This window comes from Aulonocara sp. 'chitande type north' Nkhata Bay, linkage group LG5, assembly GCF_057382095.1.
Source record: "Aulonocara sp. 'chitande type north' Nkhata Bay isolate Kocher_YH1m ecotype deep benthic linkage group LG5, A_spYH_male_GT1.1, whole genome shotgun sequence".
NCBI classification, from domain to species: domain Eukaryota; kingdom Metazoa; phylum Chordata; class Actinopteri; order Cichliformes; family Cichlidae; genus Aulonocara; species Aulonocara sp. 'chitande type north' Nkhata Bay.
In genome coordinates this window covers 21,933,376-21,951,943 of record NC_141348.1, presented here as the reverse complement: position 1 = coordinate 21,951,943, position 18,568 = coordinate 21,933,376, and the positions used below count along the sequence as shown (strand labels likewise).

The 18,568-nt window shown below is 40.3% G+C and overlaps 2 protein-coding genes across 3 annotated transcripts; one reads left to right on the top strand and one right to left on the bottom strand.

Annotated features, from left to right (window-relative positions):
• Positions 1-1,577: 1,577 nt before the first annotated feature.
• Positions 1,578-15,236, bottom strand: pmela (premelanosome protein a). 2 transcript variants are annotated; one of them, XM_086292093.1, is made up of 14 exons: positions 15,112-15,236; positions 9,238-9,359; positions 8,888-9,123; positions 7,636-7,731; positions 7,405-7,551; positions 7,077-7,211; positions 5,693-5,854; positions 5,299-5,583; positions 4,506-5,216; positions 4,246-4,407; positions 3,836-3,938; positions 3,241-3,446; positions 3,056-3,146; positions 1,578-2,167 (listed from the first exon to the last, which is right to left on the bottom strand). In XM_086292093.1, exons 3-14 carry the CDS (start codon positions 8,940-8,942, stop codon positions 2,017-2,019), a joined length of 2,304 nt encoding a protein of 767 aa, XP_086148219.1. In that variant the 5' UTR covers positions 8,943-9,123; positions 9,238-9,359; positions 15,112-15,236; the 3' UTR covers positions 1,578-2,016. The 2 variants fall into 2 exon arrangements, with proteins under 2 accessions (XP_086148219.1, XP_086148218.1); XM_086292092.1 differs by lacking the exon at positions 15,112-15,236 and adding an exon at positions 9,552-9,568.
• Positions 14,418-17,865, top strand: cdk2 (cyclin dependent kinase 2). Its single transcript, XM_086292094.1, has 7 exons — positions 14,418-15,011; positions 15,610-15,687; positions 15,796-15,916; positions 16,027-16,197; positions 16,372-16,473; positions 16,557-16,760; positions 17,000-17,865. The coding sequence occupies exons 1-7, from the start codon at positions 14,896-14,898 to the stop codon at positions 17,102-17,104; spliced, it is 897 nt and encodes a 298-aa protein (XP_086148220.1). The 5' UTR covers positions 14,418-14,895; the 3' UTR covers positions 17,105-17,865.
• The last annotated feature ends 703 nt before the right edge of the window (positions 17,866-18,568 follow it).

Below are 18,568 nucleotides of genomic sequence, written 5' to 3'. Positions count from 1 at the left end.
GGGCTGCGATATATATCATCAGTGAAAAACAATGGCCTCCCAGAAGGGCTATTGGGTCGTGTCTTGGCTGAGTAGCATGTCAGGAATGAATGGGAGTGATTGAACAGGACTGAGAACATGTGACCAGGAGACATGTTAATGGCTGAGCATGATTAATGGCTGCATTTGGTCATTAGTGTAATGGAGCAGCACAGTCGTGAGCAAGCTGTAGGAAGGATATTCATTTGGAATCTTGTTTATGCAATTTAAGTGAGACAGTTAAAGGACATGTGGAGCAGTGCACATATGCACATGCTGCATATGCATATTAACTCTTCCCCTTGGCTTCCCTTTCACGCCATGTCTTTCTTCTATATAAAGCCTCTTCCATTGAAGATTGCAGCCATGACGTCAGCCTTTTCTCCTTTACTGCAGCGTGTCATACATGAACCTTACTATCACCCTTGCTTTGTTCCTTCGGTGCCTGAGTGTAGCCTGCTGTGTTATAGTAAATCATTTTACTCCAGTGGAGAATGATATTGATAGTAATCATTTTTTCAGTGCACTCAGCTACAGCGTTATTACAACCACAGTACTTCCTGACCACACATTTCATAATGTTGTAGTCCAAACAAGGCATCCTGCGTATTTTGTCATAGATTTTTGAGTGCCATGTATTAGTTTCTACTTAAGAAAACTGCTGTTTGGTGTTGGGGAAAGTACTTTGAGTTGATTTTGCATTGTTCCAGGTACTTTACATGCGAGTACCATTTTCAATCAGGGCTTTTTCTTTCAAGCTTAACAGGATGTTTTTTTAATTGTGTGGATTGTAGATCTGCAAATTTAAGAAGCTTCTTATCTTTACACATGCAGCACGTATTCCAGCTCTTGAGCTATCGTCACTGTAGCTTTCCTGACCTACAGATTAATGTTATCACTTGAATTTTGTAAACTCACCTGCCACAACACACCTGTTCAGCTGCTTTTTACTGCAAATATCATTCAGTCATGTGGTAGCAACTCAGTGCACTTTGCCATGTAGACATGGTCAAGCAAATGACCTGTAAAGTTCAAACTGAGCACCTGGATGAGGAAGAAAGTTGATTTAAGTGACTTTGAACTTGGCCTGGTTGTTGGTACCAGGTGTCTGAGTATTTCAGAAACTGCTGATCTACTTGGATTTTCAACACAGCCATCTGGTCTGAAAAAGAAAAATATCCAGTGAGCGGCAGGTCTCTGGGTGAAAATGCCTTGTTGATGTCAGAGATCACAGGAGAATGGCTATGCTGTTTTGAACCACAATAGTAACCTAATTACAACCAAGATATACAGAAGAGCATCTGTGAATACACAAAATATCAAATCAGCGCCAGAAGATCAGACGGGTGCCACTGCTGTCAGCCAAGGACAGGAAACTGAAGTTATAATTCTCAAGGACTTAATAAAATTAGATAATAGAAGATTAGAAAAACCGTATTTGGTCCGAGTCCCAAATTCTGCTCATTATTCAGATGGTAAGGTCAAAAGTGGGTATAAACAATCTAAAAGCATCAAGCATCAGTTTCAGAATGACTGAAAAAAATCAGGCAAACAAACAATGGTGATAAAGTTCCATTTTATTAGTTTCAGGGTATCAAATGATGTTCAGTTATACATTTTTTCTCATTTATATTGTAAAGACATTGAATGGAAATGTGCTAGTATTGATTTTCCAATAGGTTTAGTATATGCAGGCCACAAATAAGAGAATATGTTATGACTTCTCTAAACTATCAGGTCCAATTAATACAAATATTATGGATCAAAAATAAATATCAGTTTCCACTTCAAATGCTTGAACACCTTAAACACACTTTTACAGTTCCACAGGTACTCCTGGTTCCTACATATCTTGTACATGGGGCTTCTTTTCACCTCATTGGTTCTGGTTTAATGGCAGGGAGTTACAGTGTCAGAGACAGTACAGACAGTATTCTGTTTATAGGCGATATGTTAGCAAATATTGTTGATGTTGAGTGAATTTATTAACGACAGTATTCACACAATCCTTCCCTGAAGCAGTGGACGGCTCTCTCCTGGTGACTGTCTACTCAGCAAGTTCCACAAGAGCAAAGGCACTGATGTTACTGCAGAGATGCCTCCATTATTAGCACGGTCTTCTCTCAGTGGCTGGTACTGCTTGATACGCCTGTTTAGAAAAATTGCACTTACAGCAATATCACTTAGACAATCAAAATCAACATCAATCAGGAGCAAGCTGACAACTGTCTTTTTACACTGTCGCTAACTTGGTTTACCCCCTCCAAAACAAAACAGGTGGTGGGTCTGACTGTTAAACTGATTGCTAATTGGCTAACAACTTGTAAACCAGACAGATATTCCTCGTTTTTGGAACATAGTGTAACTAAGATTTACAATTACAGATAATAATTTTATTAAATATGGCATGAGCAAAGAAGCCCATAAACTTGGCAAGAAAGTGTTTGCAGAGGTCAGAACAGGAAACTGTTTTCCCATAGACTTCTATAGGACTGGAAGTCTTTGTGTAACCACAGCTATCGCCATCTGGTGGCCTTCAGAGAGAATGCAGGTTTAAGGCACTTAAGCTTAAACCTGCTGTGGTTTCATTTTTCTGGTTTTATAATGCCTGTGGGCTGCTCTCAGTCTTTGTGTCAAACTCAGCTAACACACCAGGCTGGCTAAGACACTTAATGTAGGAGACAGAGGCCTAAAGTGGGTCGAATCAGTTTTCTTATCTAATTCTTGCAAAGAGAAACTGTAACTTATTGTATGATTCCACTGATGAAGGTAAAATTTATACTGGATGTCGTAATATATGATTTATAATGCAATAAGCAGCCACTTGTGATGTTCCAAAGGAATCTATCCTTGGCCCTTTACTCCACCTATAACTGTTTATGCAATATTTAAAATGTAATATGAATATTCAGTTTTCCTGGTCAGCTTGACGTGGCTTTTTAAATTAGGAATGCGTGGTCATTGCATGCACATTGATCTATGATTCCTGCGTAACATGCAAAGAATTGTTGACTGTAAGAATGTTTCCTAAGTTTACCTGTACATCAAACCAATACAGCAGACGACACAGGCGAGAACCATAACACCGAGCACCGTAGCAGCAGTTCCAGCTGGTGAACCACCGGAGGCTGAAAATGAAGCATGTAATGAGAAGAAATGAGAAAAAAACCTCTGTAAATTAGCTCATTTTAGTTTCTGGTTGTTGTTTTTCCTTTTACTCACCTACTGACACACTGACTCTTGCACTTGCCATGGCAAGACTGACATCATTAGTCAGAGAGACATTAAGGCAGAATACTCCAGAGTCATTGAAGAACTGACGAAGGATCATCTGACAGTCTGGAGAGGGTGAGGCTGCATTACAGATGGTTTGCACCGGCGTGATACAGTCAGCGTCAGAGATAACAGTGCAGACCTCACTTGGCAGACTACAGGAAGGAGAGATTGAGGATGCAGAGATGTTGTTTCAAGGACAAAAAAAGATGACTTGATGTATTAACTCGATGTAGATAAACAAAAAAAATAACACATAACAGTATATTATGATAGTTTATGTTTGTTGGACTGTGTTGATACTATAATGTTGTTGTCTGTAAATTTGTACATTGATTCATTAAAGTGGTCGGTTCGAGTTCGACAGGTGTTTGGATCGCATGTGTCTCAAGTTTTAATGAGAAGTCACAATGATTAGAAACTTACCTCACTGAATGTTTTTGGATTGAGTGCAGTGTGAATAGAGATAGTGTTTAAAACTCCAGACTAAACTAAACTTCTATTGATTTAGCTTGTGCAGAGTCTTGATGAATGTTTTACTCACCTTCCCTGACAGGAAATAGTGACGTCCACAGCATTTTGATCCAACGCCGTCTCCAGTGACACAACGTTGGCCACTTGTACAATCTCGACACTTTCGATACCCTCTGCAGGTTTGAAACAGGATGAAAGAGAGATTTTAATATTACTAAAACTCTTTCTGTTAAAGCATTAGTGTCCTGTATATTATAGTATATATATCTGGACATGTGCAGAGGAGGGAAAGTGGACATACTGGGAAAAAGGTGTGGAATATGAGGCTACCAGGCAGAAGGAAAAGAGGAAGACCAAAGAGGAGGATCATGGATATAGTGATGGAGGACAAGCAGAGTGTTAGTATGACAAAGGAGGACGCTAAGGATAGGGACCCACTGTAAAGGGTGCAGGCTAAAGAAGAAGACTGTTGTGACTTACGAACAACATCGACAGATGTAGCGAGGGAGCCGTAGCGGTAGACCATACAGTCAGCTGTCAGCTCTGGTGCTTGTCGTTTAGCCACAACGAGGGCAACCTGAGCTGGATCTGCTTCCATTTCAATCTGAACTTCACCTTCGGCTGGCGCAGCCTCGTCTTCAACTGCTCGTGGAAAAAAAACAGGATTGTGTTAACAGTTCTGGTAGAAGAGGAATTGTTTCCTTTCTTTATGGGTGTTTGAATTTACAGTATGTGCTCACCTGCTGCAGTAGCTGCAACTTCATTCTCAGTTTCTACTGCTTCCACTTCTGCATTAACTACAGCTTCTTCTACAGCTGTGGGTTCAGTGGCAGCAGGCGCAACAACATTATCAGCAGGGGCTTGTGTTTCAGCTAGCGCAACCTCTGCAGCAGCAGTAGCCTCTACAGCTTCAACACCATCTGCAGCTTCTTCCTCTGTAGCTCCGTCTGTGATGGGAGCAACAGTGATGATGTCAGCCACCTCGACTTCTCCTTCTGCAACAGGGGCAACTGAGGCAGCAGCAGCATCAATCACAGCTACATCTTCAGTGGCAACTGTAACCCCTGCAGTATCATCTGCAGCAGCCGTATCAGCATCTGCTGGCTCTTCGGCTCCTGGTGCAACGGTGGCAGCAGGCACCTCTGCATCAGCTGCCTCCTGCTCTACCTCTGCGGCAGGAGCAGCAGTGTTGGTGGCAACAACGGCTGTATCTATTGCTGCAGGGGCCACCGAGGCAACTACCACGACCTCTGTGTCGGCATCAGCAGCCGCTTCTCCATCGTCTGTGTTTGCGTCTGCGGGCTGCACAGAAGCAGCCACTGGAGTGGCGTCTGTGGCGACAACATCCACAGCTATTGTATCTCCTCCTTCAACTGGGACAGCAGGGACAGCTGCCTGGCTGGAGGCCATAACAACTACTGCTGGGGCAGCAGAGGCATCAACAGGACCGGCTGAAAGAAAGCACAAAGCTACTGAGCGAAACAGCATACATGTAGAAGGTAAAGAGTAGACTGATGAGTTTTGAGATCTCACCAGCAGTGGGGTTTCCACAGTTATTGGGGATGCTCGCCATCAGAACCACCTGAGGCCTAAAGGTCCCGGCTTCAATGTATGTGTGTGTGACCATGTGCTCCCTGGAGATCAGAGTTCCACTGTTGTCACCAAAGTCCCAAGTGAAGCTGATCTCTGCATTGTTAAGGTACTGGCTGGGATCGTGGATGTTGACGGTGAAGCCAATAGCCTGGTTCTGGATGAAGTTCTGGTCGTTCTGATTTACATCATTGATTTGGGCCAGAGATATGGTAAATGGAACCTGGTCTAATGACGGAGCAAAAAACAAAGAGCTGTCATGATGAGAGCTCTGAAAAGAAAGAAATACAGGATCATTTCCCTCAAATCGGAGCTTAGAGACTGTTTCAGTGGTCACCTGTGATGGTGAAGACTGTAGAGGCATATCCGAGGGGGATAAACCTGTTTCTGCCACGGCAGTGATAGATGACGACTTCCATGTTGTAGGAGCCCAGGGGAATGTTGTCTGTACCAATGGTGAGTGAAGAGGACGGTCCATCTGCCACCTGCCAGTAACGCCCTAAAACACAGTCACATTAGGGTGATTTAGAGGACAGTAGCACAATAATCAGTGAAGCCTGACATACAGGGTGGGGTCGAGGTGATGCTCGCCACATAATCTGCACATGATGAACATGGAAAAATGGGAAGCACTTGGTCCGAAATATCTCTTGTTTCAAATAGTGTTAATATCACAACATCAATTTTGTTTTAATGAAAACATTTAAGCAACTTATTTTTCATGACCTGACTGATACAGATGAGATAAAGAATAGTCCCATACAGTGAAGATTTAATTTTTTACATCTATTAGTAATCATTTATACTTTCTAGCCATCACCTTCATCCCAAAGTTGTGAAAATCTTTGTTTACAACAGTTAAAAAATAAAGTTAAGCACAACAAACATTTAAGTAGCTCAAACAAGCAGGTATTATATGAGGTATATGACTGAATATGGTTTCACAACTCCATACACAGTTCCGTGTATGGAGTTGTGAAATCATGCAATGGTTGTGTAGCAGGCAGAGAGAGGACTCAAATGTAGGACTCTGCAGACAGACGTCAACTCACTGGCAAATGGCAGATATAACTAAAAGTAAAAATGTAAAGTTGGAGCAAGCCGACTGAAAAAAGCTAGGATGAAACAGTATAGTACTAGAACATAAATCACTTCATAAACCAGCGAAACCCCAAACACTGGTTTTTCTCCCAAGTTTTGCTAATCAGAAAAAAAAGATAATAAAGATTCTGGGATACTGCAGCCTCGTCATTATGGACGGGCCTCGGGGGTCTGATAAAGTCCCTGTGCCCCCTCAGCAGAGTTCTGCTGATAGACTTCGACTGTAAGTTAAGTTAGCAAAAAAAAAACCAAAACATATTGCTATAAGTTATTGCAGTGCAAGGAGGACACTGAGCAGATGGATGGAGGTCAGACGTTGGGATGCACCCCTTATGTTTCTTTGAAACTTCAAGCATGACCGTACTCAAAATTTCCAAAACGAGTCAATGCGTTGACGTTACTCCACGCTTACACTCAACAGTTCAACTGTGTGATGAATTCACTGAAGCGCTCTGGCACCCGAGGACCTAAGAAGTATATTTATGCACTTTTATAGCTGTGGCTACATCTCCTTATGAGTCTACTGTGCGTATTTGGTTGATCCCTGTGCCCCTCTGTCAGAGTTGGTAGCCCGGCCAGTTCATTCAGTCTTTTGCAGAGGCTGTGTAGTTGTAACTTACCCCATGTTTTCCACACAAACACATAGTGGGGCTTCCCGTTCTGGCTCCTGTTGAAAGGTGTGCCATCGGGGAAAACTCCAGTCCAATCAGTGTCCCGGTCTGGATACACAGCCTGACCCTCCTCATACTGTTTACCTGACACAGACAGTAACCATTAATCAAACATGCAGCAGGAAGACATATCTGGTACATTACAACTATAAGACTTTAGTTTAACTATTGAAAAAACTACAAAATTGGTTCTGCAAAAGTTAAGTTGCTAATATTACATCTCTGGTACTGGCTAATGCCTCTACTTTAAACCCCCCTTGGTAAGAAGGTTTCCTACCATCGACGGTGCAGTTATTTGCCCAGACCACCTCTCCTCCTGGGAGCACCGTCTGGTTTGGTGGGAAATTCAGATTAATAGTGAAGCCTGCTTTTGCTCCAGTCAGGGTGGGGGCATCATTCTTGAGAGCGAAGGTTACGTTACCACCTGAAAAATAACATGTCTTGTGAGTTAGCATCTTATGATCTTAGTTTTTTTTTCTTTAATGAAAAGAAAAATCAGTGAGCTCACCCAACCAGCAGTTTCTGAATCTTGGGTCTCCATCACTCCACACCGGGTACATGCGGGAGTTCCATGATCGATAACGAGTGAAGTGACTTCTCTGCCCTGTAAGAATTCATTGAAACTCTTTAGAAAAAAAATAGCACCATGCACCAAGTGTTATTCTGCCAGCTCCCACAACTTTAATTATGCCCATTAAATGCAGATACACATTCAGCTCAACATTGTAATCAAGTTAAACTTTTACATTGTAGACATAATTCTAAGTATGTGTATATTTGTCAAGATAAGGTGCAGTCTGCTCATGTTTCTTGGTATTGTTAAGGTGGAGGGGTGTCAGGGTTCTTGGCAGTGTGAGTCACAGGACCTGCAATCCCCCTCAATCCCTTTCATGTGACTATCAGCTGAGCAGCAACATCAGTAATCCCAGTGAGAGGAATGAGGGCTCCCAGACACTGACTCACTGCCCTTTTCTCCCAGATAGTGATGTGTTAGTGAATATGAAAAAGACACTCTGATATCTTTTTTAGATATCAAAGCCTAAAATATACCCACTGTGACATGATTAATGATTTTCAGAACTTAGAAGATAAAAATACCATTTTAGACTTTATAAATCACCTTTGAAATCCTAGAAGTCTAAAGTCATTAATCAAAATTGGCATAAAACATAGTGTAATGGTATGAAATTGGACTGTGAAAATGTGTTTCGGGCACCTCCTTTTAACAGAGTGGAGAGTGTGCTGGCATGAAACAAGCGTTAAATAGCTATCCAAAGAAAAGCTAAGCTTAAACAAGCTTGTAATCGGTGGGCATGAAGAAATGCGTTGATTTACTTCAGTCACAGTAATCCAGAGTAATCACTTTGCCTCTGCTGGTACAAAGTTCATGCATCACACATAGCAAATCACCCTGTCTTAACACGAATTCATATTTAGCTCCCCAAATACTGTATTTTTTATCCCATCAGGTGAATAATATTTTTTTAATTTATTTGTAGTTTTCCTATTTTTCTCTTTCATAAAAGTGGGCAATGAAATCAGTATAATCCTGCAGGCTAAAAAAAACAACAACATTAAAAAGGTGCTTTTAAAAGCCATTACCCTTTTTACCTCCTTATATGATCTTTTCTAAGAGTAAATATCAACGAAGTTACTTTTTTCTTGTTCAGAGGTATACCTTTAGAAGAAAGAGTTATAAAACACACATTAAACAACAATTTGGTGTTCGTTCTTGTCTGTAATTTTGGATGTATACTCACTGGTTGCAGATATTGTAGTAGCAAATGCTAAAACAAGCAGCACCAAAGTTTTCATCGTGTGTTTGGTTTTCTCTCCTCTCTGAGCCCTGATCCTCGCCCTGCAGTCCTGATCCCCAACTCAACTCCCAGAGACTTAACAAAAGTCTCCTTACCCTCTTTAAGAAGGGCCTGGACCTCAATTACCATAAAGTTTCTTCTACCCTCTGACATCACTCTGCAAATTGGCACCTCCCCCTCTTTAGGAAGAGTAAGTTGAGTTTTATTAGCTTCAGTTGTATTTGGCAAAACTGTGACTTTTATTCATAACTTTTGCTATTGATAAAGTTGTATTATTACATTTTTAATCTTACCTGAGCTAGCTGGTTTATTTCCTTTGAACTGTTGTCATTGGAGAACTTCATGTTAGCCATATTTCATCAGCCTTTTTTCAGATTCTGCTTGTTAGTGTCTGAAATCTCCAGAACTCAAGAAACTGTACAGAGAACATATTTGTGGATAAAGTGCATGTTAATAATTCACATCCTTAATAAGTGCATACTGGAAAAATCAATGGATCCTGTCTGGACATTGTAAATACAAATGTTTGCAATACTTGTTTCAGGATGGAGTGTGGAGAGCTGTGTGCAAAGCTCGATGCATGTCTGTGTTTGACATATGACCTTACAGTTATGTGGGTATGGGCATCACAAGATGAGTGTGTGGACTGCAGATCAATAGCATCCTTTTATTTCCTCTGTATCCCGGTGTTCACCTCGGGCTGCTGCAGCTCAGAGAATATGCAGCATAGATGACACACCCAAGCTCAGATCTCAGACGGTGCAGAGTTTCATGCAGCAGAGGATCGCAAATACTTTGGCAGAAATGGCGTTATTCTGGAAATAATAATTTTCTCAGCAAAAATAAGTCAAACATTAAAAGTTCATTCTGAAGGACATCTTACTGTAATACCTAGCTCCAACACTGGGAGCTGTTGTGTGAAAATGCTGTTAAGTACACCAAATTATAAGTTCAGCTTTGCCTGTGATCATTTCCAGGAAGACTCTTGTATGGAGACTGGGCTGCTCAGCTGCTGCTGATTTGTTTGGATCTGTGTGTTGTGGCCACTTGAGCTGTTGAAGTGATGCAGTGGTTTCCTCCCACAGTTAAAAGATAGAAACTAATATCTCACAGGCATGTTGTTTGCAATTTTGAAATCAGAAGATATTAAAGTAATTAATAAGGCTATGGTGGATTTCATTTGGGCAGGAAGAAAACCCAAAATTAAATTGGAGACACAACAGTTACCGAAAGATCTGGGCGGGTGGGGAGTGCCAAACAGGAAATTACGTTCTCTCAATACAAGCGAGGATTCTCTCTTCCTGGATACATGAACATTCTGATCTGCCATGGCTAAATATTGAGGAAGTATTATGTAAACCATCCTCGCCTGTTAACTTTCCAGGGAAACGCCTTAATGACTTACCTCACGTAATAAAGCATAACCCACTGATATATAATGCTATGTGGACGTGGGGAAAACTGAGAACACTTTTTAGCAGTAGTCTTCCGTTTAATATTTTGTCAACGCTTATAAATAATCCAGACCTTCTGCCGCAAAACAAAGGATCGAGTTTTGTGGGATGGCATAAAGTAGGTGTAAAGAGGTTTTATGACCTCTTTAAACATGGTGAGTTTAAATCCTTTGAATCCCTGAAGTCCCAGTATTCTAGGTCAAATACTGAGTTTTATAAGTGTTTGCAATTGAGAAATTATATGTTAAAAAATGCTAAATCATTACAAATCTCAACAGCCTCTTTTCGGTTGGAGAAATTTATACTGGTTAATAGGGAGCATAAACATTTTGTATCAAAGTTTTGTCATCATTGATGTTATGACTCTGATCAGGCTGGGACATTATATTGATGCTCCCGAATTCTTGTGGACAAATGGAGGAAACCACTGGATGTAAAGCATAAGGCCCGAGGGCCAGAATCGACCTGTCAAACACTCCAATCCGTCTCACCTGATGGCTTAGGATATTGTGAAGGAAGGCATAACTTTTGGACTTTTAACTATATTTTCACAAGTTTTACAGCTTTTCCTACTGATAAAGAATTTGATGGCAAGACTTAAAACAGTTGGGACATGGGGGAAAAAAGGCTGGAAAAGTAAGTGTTACTAAAAAGAAACAGCTGGAGGAAAATTTTGCAGCTAATTAGTTTAACTGCCAACAAATCAGTTACATGATTGGGTATAAAAAGAGCATCTTGGAGTTGCAGAAGGGAAGAGGAAAAAAGTAAGCTTGAGGCCAAAAATCAGCACCACTGCATTAACAACATGATTCTGTCATGGAAATGACTGCAGGAGCTCAGGAACACTTCCAGAACTCATTATCTGTGAAGACATGGTCCACAAATGCTGCCGTCGTCTCTGGGATAAAGATCACTTAAAATTTACTGACGCAAAATTTCAAACTGTTCTGCAGTCAGAGGAATAAAGATTTGGAAAATCTCTGGACTAAAGAGGAGAAAGGGTTTTTTTTTCACTTTAAACAATTTAATGTTTTCAGTTTTAATTGAAAATAAAACGTGAGTTTATTAGATCTGCAAATTTTCTAAATTTGTTTTTATTTTCATTTTTTACAGCTTCCCGACTGAGGTTGTGTTTCAGAAAACTGTTAAAGAGGAGGAAAAACACTTTTCAGACTAATTTTTTACTTATTACACACGAAATTCCTTCAGGTATAACAAGTAACATGTTAAATCAGTAAGAAGGTAAAGTGTTTTTATTATCCCCCACTTTCAAATTTTCTATTTTCAGTTGTTTTATTAATTGTTTGTTTGGCTTTTTTGTTTTCTTATTTCCACTTTGTGTAGATAAATTCTTATACATTATACAGAGTCATACGGAGTCATTTTGACAGTGACTGGTGGCTTTCCCAGTAATGTTCTCTCATGCCCGTGAGACTATTCAGGCTGCACTACATGTGACCCCTCATGCGCTACTCAACAGAGTTCAGGAGGAGAAAACGGCCTCACAAGGAGCACCTGACTTAACATACCACATACCACAAATAGGCTTATTTAGCCTCCACTTTTTATTATCTTAATAAATTTGTTCCTGGGTTTCGGGGAATTTATGGAATTAACACAGAACCTTGTTTTGTGAAATCTGATCATTTTCTGCACAAATTATTTGACATTATAAATATTTCTCATTTGCACTTAATAACAAGGCCAGTAAAGCCTGGAATCCTCAAAAACTATTTCAGCACAATCAATATAGAGCGTGTCAACAAAACTGAAGTCAAACAGTCACACAGGCTTCTCTTTTCACGCACTATTAGAAACCGAGGGATGTGATTTAGAACTGACCCCAAACCAGATCAATAAAGCCATCTGGTATATGAAAAGTACCAGACTAGACAGTCAAATCAGTTCATGACCACAGCAGCCATCAGTAGTCATTCGGTGTGTTCAAATGGCTTAAAACAAACTCTCCTCATTTTTTTTTTCATCGTTTGTATTTTTCTACTAGACACAAAAAGAAGATTTGCCTAAAGAGAAACCACAAACCAAGGTAAACACGTACAGCACAACTACTTCTACAAACACGAAGCTTCCACTGATACATGATGGAGCAGAACAATCAGCAGGCTAATCTGCTGTACGCAGGACCTGCGCCAAGGCTGCTTATGATTCACCATCAGATTATTCAGGCTGTGGGAGATCTCCTGACAGGAAACTTGCTTCCTAATTACCTCTGTCCACACAGATTATGAAACCAACTCCTCTAAACTGCAGGGAGAACAGGGAAAATCTGAATCCTCCTCCTGACAGATAAATATTCAGACAAGTTACATGCGTCACTTTCTGTGGATCAGTCGTAATTTTACTGATCAGTGATCATCTACAGGAGAAACTTAGTACAGCCGACACAATGAAATGAGAACTAACATCTTTGTGGTGCTCAAAGACGTCACTTCACATATAAATATGCAACGTGGAGACGTGTTGGGCCTGCGGGCTTCGATCATGTGCAGTACTGGAATGAATGCTTTCTGTGTCTCTTAGCACCAAATGAGGGTGTTTCTTCATGCTGCAGGGGGAACCTACTGACTTAAACACAATTGCGGTTAAAATTTCAGATCAATATTGACCTTCTTTAAAGCGGACATCTGGCATACCAGAGAAAAACACGGGTGTTAGCGATAACATTAACAATGAATGTGTGTCTTTAAACAACTGCAGCATAATCATATAACACCAGATTAGATCTACTCATAATTTTGCTAATGTGATAAGTCAAAAATACTCTTACCATCACTAAATCCTTACAGATTTAAAGGTTTGTGACATTGGTACTGTGAAATAATCAGTACCAACAACCATGCCACATTTAAATTCACCTTACCCACCTGTTTCTCTCATTCTGATGTCTAGTTTGAATTTCCGCGGGTCGCTTTGAACATGTATATGTGCCCAAATGCACTGGGTTGCTGTTATGTGATTGGCTGATATTTATTTGCATTAATGAGCAGTTCAACCTGTTTGCCGAATTAGGATGATGGTGAGTGTATAACTCTATATAACAAAGTGTTGTATTTGACAGATACTTTATCATAGCCAACAAGTCTGATTTAAAAAAATGGTACAGCTTATCCCCTGGTTAGAGGCTAGCTCAGGGTTCCTGTTCACAAACCACAAGCGAGCTTTAACTGGTACCCAGCAGGTCATTTTGGTCCCTGAGGTGAAGAAAGTGTTAAATCCAGTTGCCCCTTTGAAAGAACACAAAGGATCTGCAGGTGGACACACATTACCAGACCTTTTTCAAAGGTATTATTTGAGTACAGATGTGTCCTATTACACTATATCAGATCCATCACTATGTCTGTTAATTAGTTTAGTTTTTCAATCAAAACAGAGAGCAAGAGAAAAACAGTTAAAAAACAGAACTTGGAAAGCATTGCTCCATAATCTAGTGGGTCATTACAAACACTTCCTGCCACTGAAGAGATCAAATTGTTCTCTTTTATTTATTTATTTATTTTTGATCTCACCATGTTTGAATAACTATAGAAAGTAAAAGTTCTTAGGATTAGGAAAACAGCTTTCTAACTTTTAAAACTGCTGTATATATAAGATGCAGAAGATATATCATAGATGTGAAGACAACTAATGTTTTTATTATGCTATACACAATGTTGCTCATGCTTTTTATTTTGCATTTATATTTTGCATTAGATTGTGTATGTGTTTAAATAATTGTTCATATTTGTGCAGTACACATCTATAAAACTGTGAATTGTGGCTACATTCATAGATAGAAAGACAGTAAATAGTATGCGTTCTGTACACTTTATAATCTGTTCGTGTCTTTCCGACGTAGTTTACGTATAGCGACGTCGCCGTTCAACCATGTGACCTGTGAGGGTGTTTGTTAACTGTTTCCTTGTTATCCCGATACAACACCGCTCTATATCACGACTTGCACCCTTTTGTTAAACAGAAGCTAAGAATTTAAAATTAGCCGATAAAAAATGTTTTAAATTTATTTCTTTAATCGATAAGAGCAGTACCATGCACAACAATTTTTCAAATAGGACCCAAGTGGAAGAGAAAAGCATTTAGACTACCGCCCACCTACAACTATCGGTGTGTCTGGAACACAAAAACGAACTCCTCCAGTCTAACGCGGGAAACGCTGTTGTGTTGCTTCTGATTTTTTTTTCAAACGAGCCGCCACCGCCGCGCAAAACCAAACATTTTACGGATATTGTTATGAACAGGGTCTGCAAATGACTCTTTCTTTTGTTTTTAGCTACTTCGCGCTGACCTGAGATAGTTTATCCTCAGTCAGAATTAAGTCTTAAACCTGTGGCGCGTGCAGACCGGATGAAGAAGCCTTGAGCAGCAGTTACTTACATGGTTATATGTGAGGTTTCCCTCAGTAGCTACCCAGCTTTCGTTAGCTTCGACACAAAGAGCTAAAAGGCTAATTGCCGCTTAAAGACCTGCGCTTGGTACGAGATGGACTCGTTTCAGAAAGTTGAGAAAATTGGAGAGGGCACGTATGGGGTTGTTTACAAAGCCAAGAACAAAGTGACGGGAGAAACTGTCGCTCTGAAGAAAATCAGGCTGGACACGTAAGTAAACAAACTATTGTTGTTTATCCTCGGGCTACCAGGCTAACGTTAGTTTTCAAGTTTTACTGTGCCGAAGAGTTGATGTAATCAGTTTACTCACCTCGTGGCTCCATCAGGGCATGACTGTTTCATCAGTTAACTTCCTACAACCACACTGGACATAAGAGCAAAGTCTTCATGGCCACAGAAGGAGCAGTTCTTACATAGGACACCTACATAACCTTACAGCTCATATGAGCTTGTTGTGTTGTATTAACGTGTAACTTGTTATAATATAAAAACACAATCCGTAAATAACAGTAAAGTGTCCCAGATCTAAATCGCCATCATTTTCCTCAGGCTGCATCAGAAAACCTTACTGAAAATTCAGATGTGCCGTTAGTCAAAGTTGCTTGCTTTGTGACCTTTGTTTCAAACCAGAGAAAACTAAATCATTAGCGTGTCTAATCTGTGCTAATTCATAAGGTGCGCTGCTTAAAGGTGTAGTGTTGTTTCTTTCAGCTTTCAGGACTTGGATCAGCTGTCAGACTGCCAGGATACTAAAGTACATGCTTGGCTTAGATAAAAACCTGTTTCTTTTACCGTTTGTTCATTTCAGGGAAACAGAGGGCGTACCGAGCACAGCTATCCGGGAGATATCGCTTCTCAAAGAACTCAGTCACCCAAATATTGTCAAGTAAGTGCTTATGTTACAGCTATGTCTAAACCATGCTTGCAGTATTCTTGTTTTACTTGTTTGATGTTGCTTTTTTTTCAAGCCAACTTACCTGTCAACATGTTGCAGATTACGCGATGTTATCCACACCGAGAACAAGCTCTATCTTGTTTTTGAGTTTCTTCACCAGGATTTAAAAAAGTTTATGGACTCCTCCTCAGTCACTGGTATCCCGCTGCCTCTAGTAAAGGTAACCACCACAGCAGATTTGAATTCATACTTTCAGCAGTTAATACTGCTAAGAATTGTACTCTGGAAGTCAGGCTTGACTCAACTGAGCATATTTTGCTGTGTTTGCAGAGCTATCTTTTTCAGCTGCTGCAAGGCCTGGCTTTCTGCCACTCTCACAGGGTTCTCCATCGAGACCTGAAGCCCCAGAACCTCCTCATCAACGCCCAGGGTGAGATCAAGCTGGCTGACTTTGGCCTGGCAAGAGCCTTCGGAGTACCCGTCCGCGCATATACACATGAAGTAAGGCGTTGACAACCTACCTAAGTAAATGTTAGAGTTATAAGATTATAAACGGCTAGAACTTCAGATGTGCTTGCTCTGCTTTCATGTGGTCTCTACTATGTAGGTTAATGGCACCTACAATTTCTTAGCTCAGTGCATGCAACAACTGTTTACTCCTGTGATATTTTTCAGGTGGTAACACTTTGGTACAGAGCCCCAGAAATTCTCCTGGGCTGCAAGTACTACTCCACAGCTGTTGACATCTGGAGTCTTGGATGTATTTTTGCTGAAATGGTAACATACTTTAATTATTAACAGCAAAAAAGAAAAAGCTCCAAAATGAACAAAAGACACCAACCATGTCTCCCTGCCCACAGGTCACCAGGAGGGCTTTGTTTCCCGGTGACTCGGAGATAGATCAGTTATTCCGAATCTTTCGTACTCTGGGGACGCCTGACGAGACCGTCTGGCCCGGAGTCACATCCATGCCTGACTACAAACCAACCTTCCCCAAGTGGGCTCGGCAGGATTTATCAAAAGTGGTGCCTCTTCTTGACGAAGATGGAAGAGAACTGCTCGGGGTGAGAACATTTCTGATTTATTGGCACTTTCATTATATATTCATGGCCAAAGAAGTTGGTCTTCTTTCTGCTTTGCCTATCTGAATATTTTCTCCTGTGAAAGTGTCCCTTTCAGACTAGAGAGTTGACCACTGTGCACCCTGAACAGTGTCATGAACTCCACGACTTGTGTTAGTTTTTGACTGAAGCACGTGGCTGTATTCATTGACTGCTTTTCTTTTTTTTTTTCGATCTTACAGGAAATGCTGAACTACGATCCAAACAAAAGGCTGTCTGCCAAAAATGCTCTTGTGCATCGATTTTTCCGTGATGTCTCCATGCCACTTCCCCACCTCAGACTCTGAGTCGTGCAAAATAACAGGCTCTTTTAATGCCAGCTATATCTAAGCAATAAAGACTCGCCATGCTTCAGGTTCATGACTCAAATGGACGGGAAAAAGTGGACACTACAGAATACATTGGATTCTTCAGTAACTAAAACCAGCCCTCGAGAAGCAACTTGTCGTGAGAGTTTCACTGTTTCAATGTTTATCATAGTTTTGAGGATTTAACTGTAATTTTCAATATAATTATTTTGCATATTTATATGCAACTTGTCATATTTGATGTATTTATGATGGGCTTTGAGTCAGTGCAGGTTGGGTAGACCCATTCTATTTGTATAACATTATATTTCCAAATTTTAATGGTATGTTGTCTTTAGCATGTCCATCTTGAAGTAATAGGTTAGTTAGAATTAAACGTGATCAAACAAGTTTGTGGGGTAGTGCAAATAACGGTGGGTGAGCAGCAGCTGATTACGATGGGCTGAAGTGAATCGGTCACAACTCCAATGAGAGAGTTGAGATGAAAGCAGTGGTTTTCTAGCTTGGTTTGAATCCCAGTTATCGTTAATTGATTTTAAAAGTGCACCTTCATTTAATTACTGGTGGGATTCAGGTTTAATGGCAGGATTACTCAGCAAACTCAGTCGGGTATAAAAATGTTCCAAATGTATTGTAATTCAGATTTTATGTAACTGTTGCCTCTTTTCTTACTGTCAATTTTAAGCCATTTTTACAAATGTTTATTTACAGTTAGGAAAAAATAAACTTGTTTAAACTTCTTTACTGGTTTTATTGATACATTATAAACTTGACCAATTTTTATTTTGGACGGGTGAGCGAAATCTTACACTTTGAGACAGATGTAGAAGTTTTACCAAGCGCTTTATAAAACTCAAATACCAGAGTCTCACAGACCGTCTGGTTGTGAAATTATTTTCATGCTTCATTAAGCTTTGGCCAATCAAGCATACAAGACCATGTCTGCAGCCTGCAGATGGACTGAAGTACTTATGATGAATGTGGTTTTTAAAAAGCTTGATTCTGTAATTTTATCATTCTTGGAAATGTCAGGCAATCATTAATGATAAAATTATATGAGAAATTATAGCTCCAAAGACTTTTGGACTGGTTAGGAAAGCAGTCTTACAAATTACATTCGATGTGAAGCAAAACGGAAGTTTAAATATTTCACTGGCCACTCTGTTAGATCCACCTGTTCAGCTGCTGAATCAACCAGTCAAATGACGACAGCTCAGTGCATTTAAACATGGTCAAGATGGTCAAATTGTGCTGCCTGTTTTGTTGTGTTGTTGTCAACACGACAAAATTGGTTGACTTCACATTTTAAACATTCAAAATCAGAGATGTGTTGGAAAGCAGTATGGCGTGACAATTTGTCCCTATTGCACCACTTTGTCCTGTGCGGTCTTCTTAACCCCAGAGGACAACACACGTTACTAAAATCAATAAAGCACTCATAAT

Bases quoted from the DNA above. Each gene is read 5' to 3' on its own strand.
- pmela (XM_086292093.1), bottom strand. From the start codon at position 8,942: ATGAAAACTTTGGTGCTGCTTGTTTTAGCATTTGCTACTACAATATCT. The intron at 5,855-7,076 runs GTAAGTTACAAC...ACTGTGTTTTAG, and splicing joins GTTTGTGTGGAAAACATGGG to GGCGTTACTGGCAGGTGGCA. The intron at 3,447-3,835 runs GTGAGTAAAACA...TCCTTCCTGTAG, and splicing joins ACTATTTCCTGTCAGGGAAG to TCTGCCAAGTGAGGTCTGCA.
- cdk2 (XM_086292094.1), top strand. From the start codon at position 14,896: ATGGACTCGTTTCAGAAAGTTGAGAAAATTGGAGAGGGCACGTATGGG. The intron at 16,198-16,371 runs GTAAGGCGTTGA...GATATTTTTCAG, and splicing joins TCCGCGCATATACACATGAA to GTGGTAACACTTTGGTACAG. The intron at 16,474-16,556 runs GTAACATACTTT...CCCTGCCCACAG, and splicing joins GATGTATTTTTGCTGAAATG to GTCACCAGGAGGGCTTTGTT.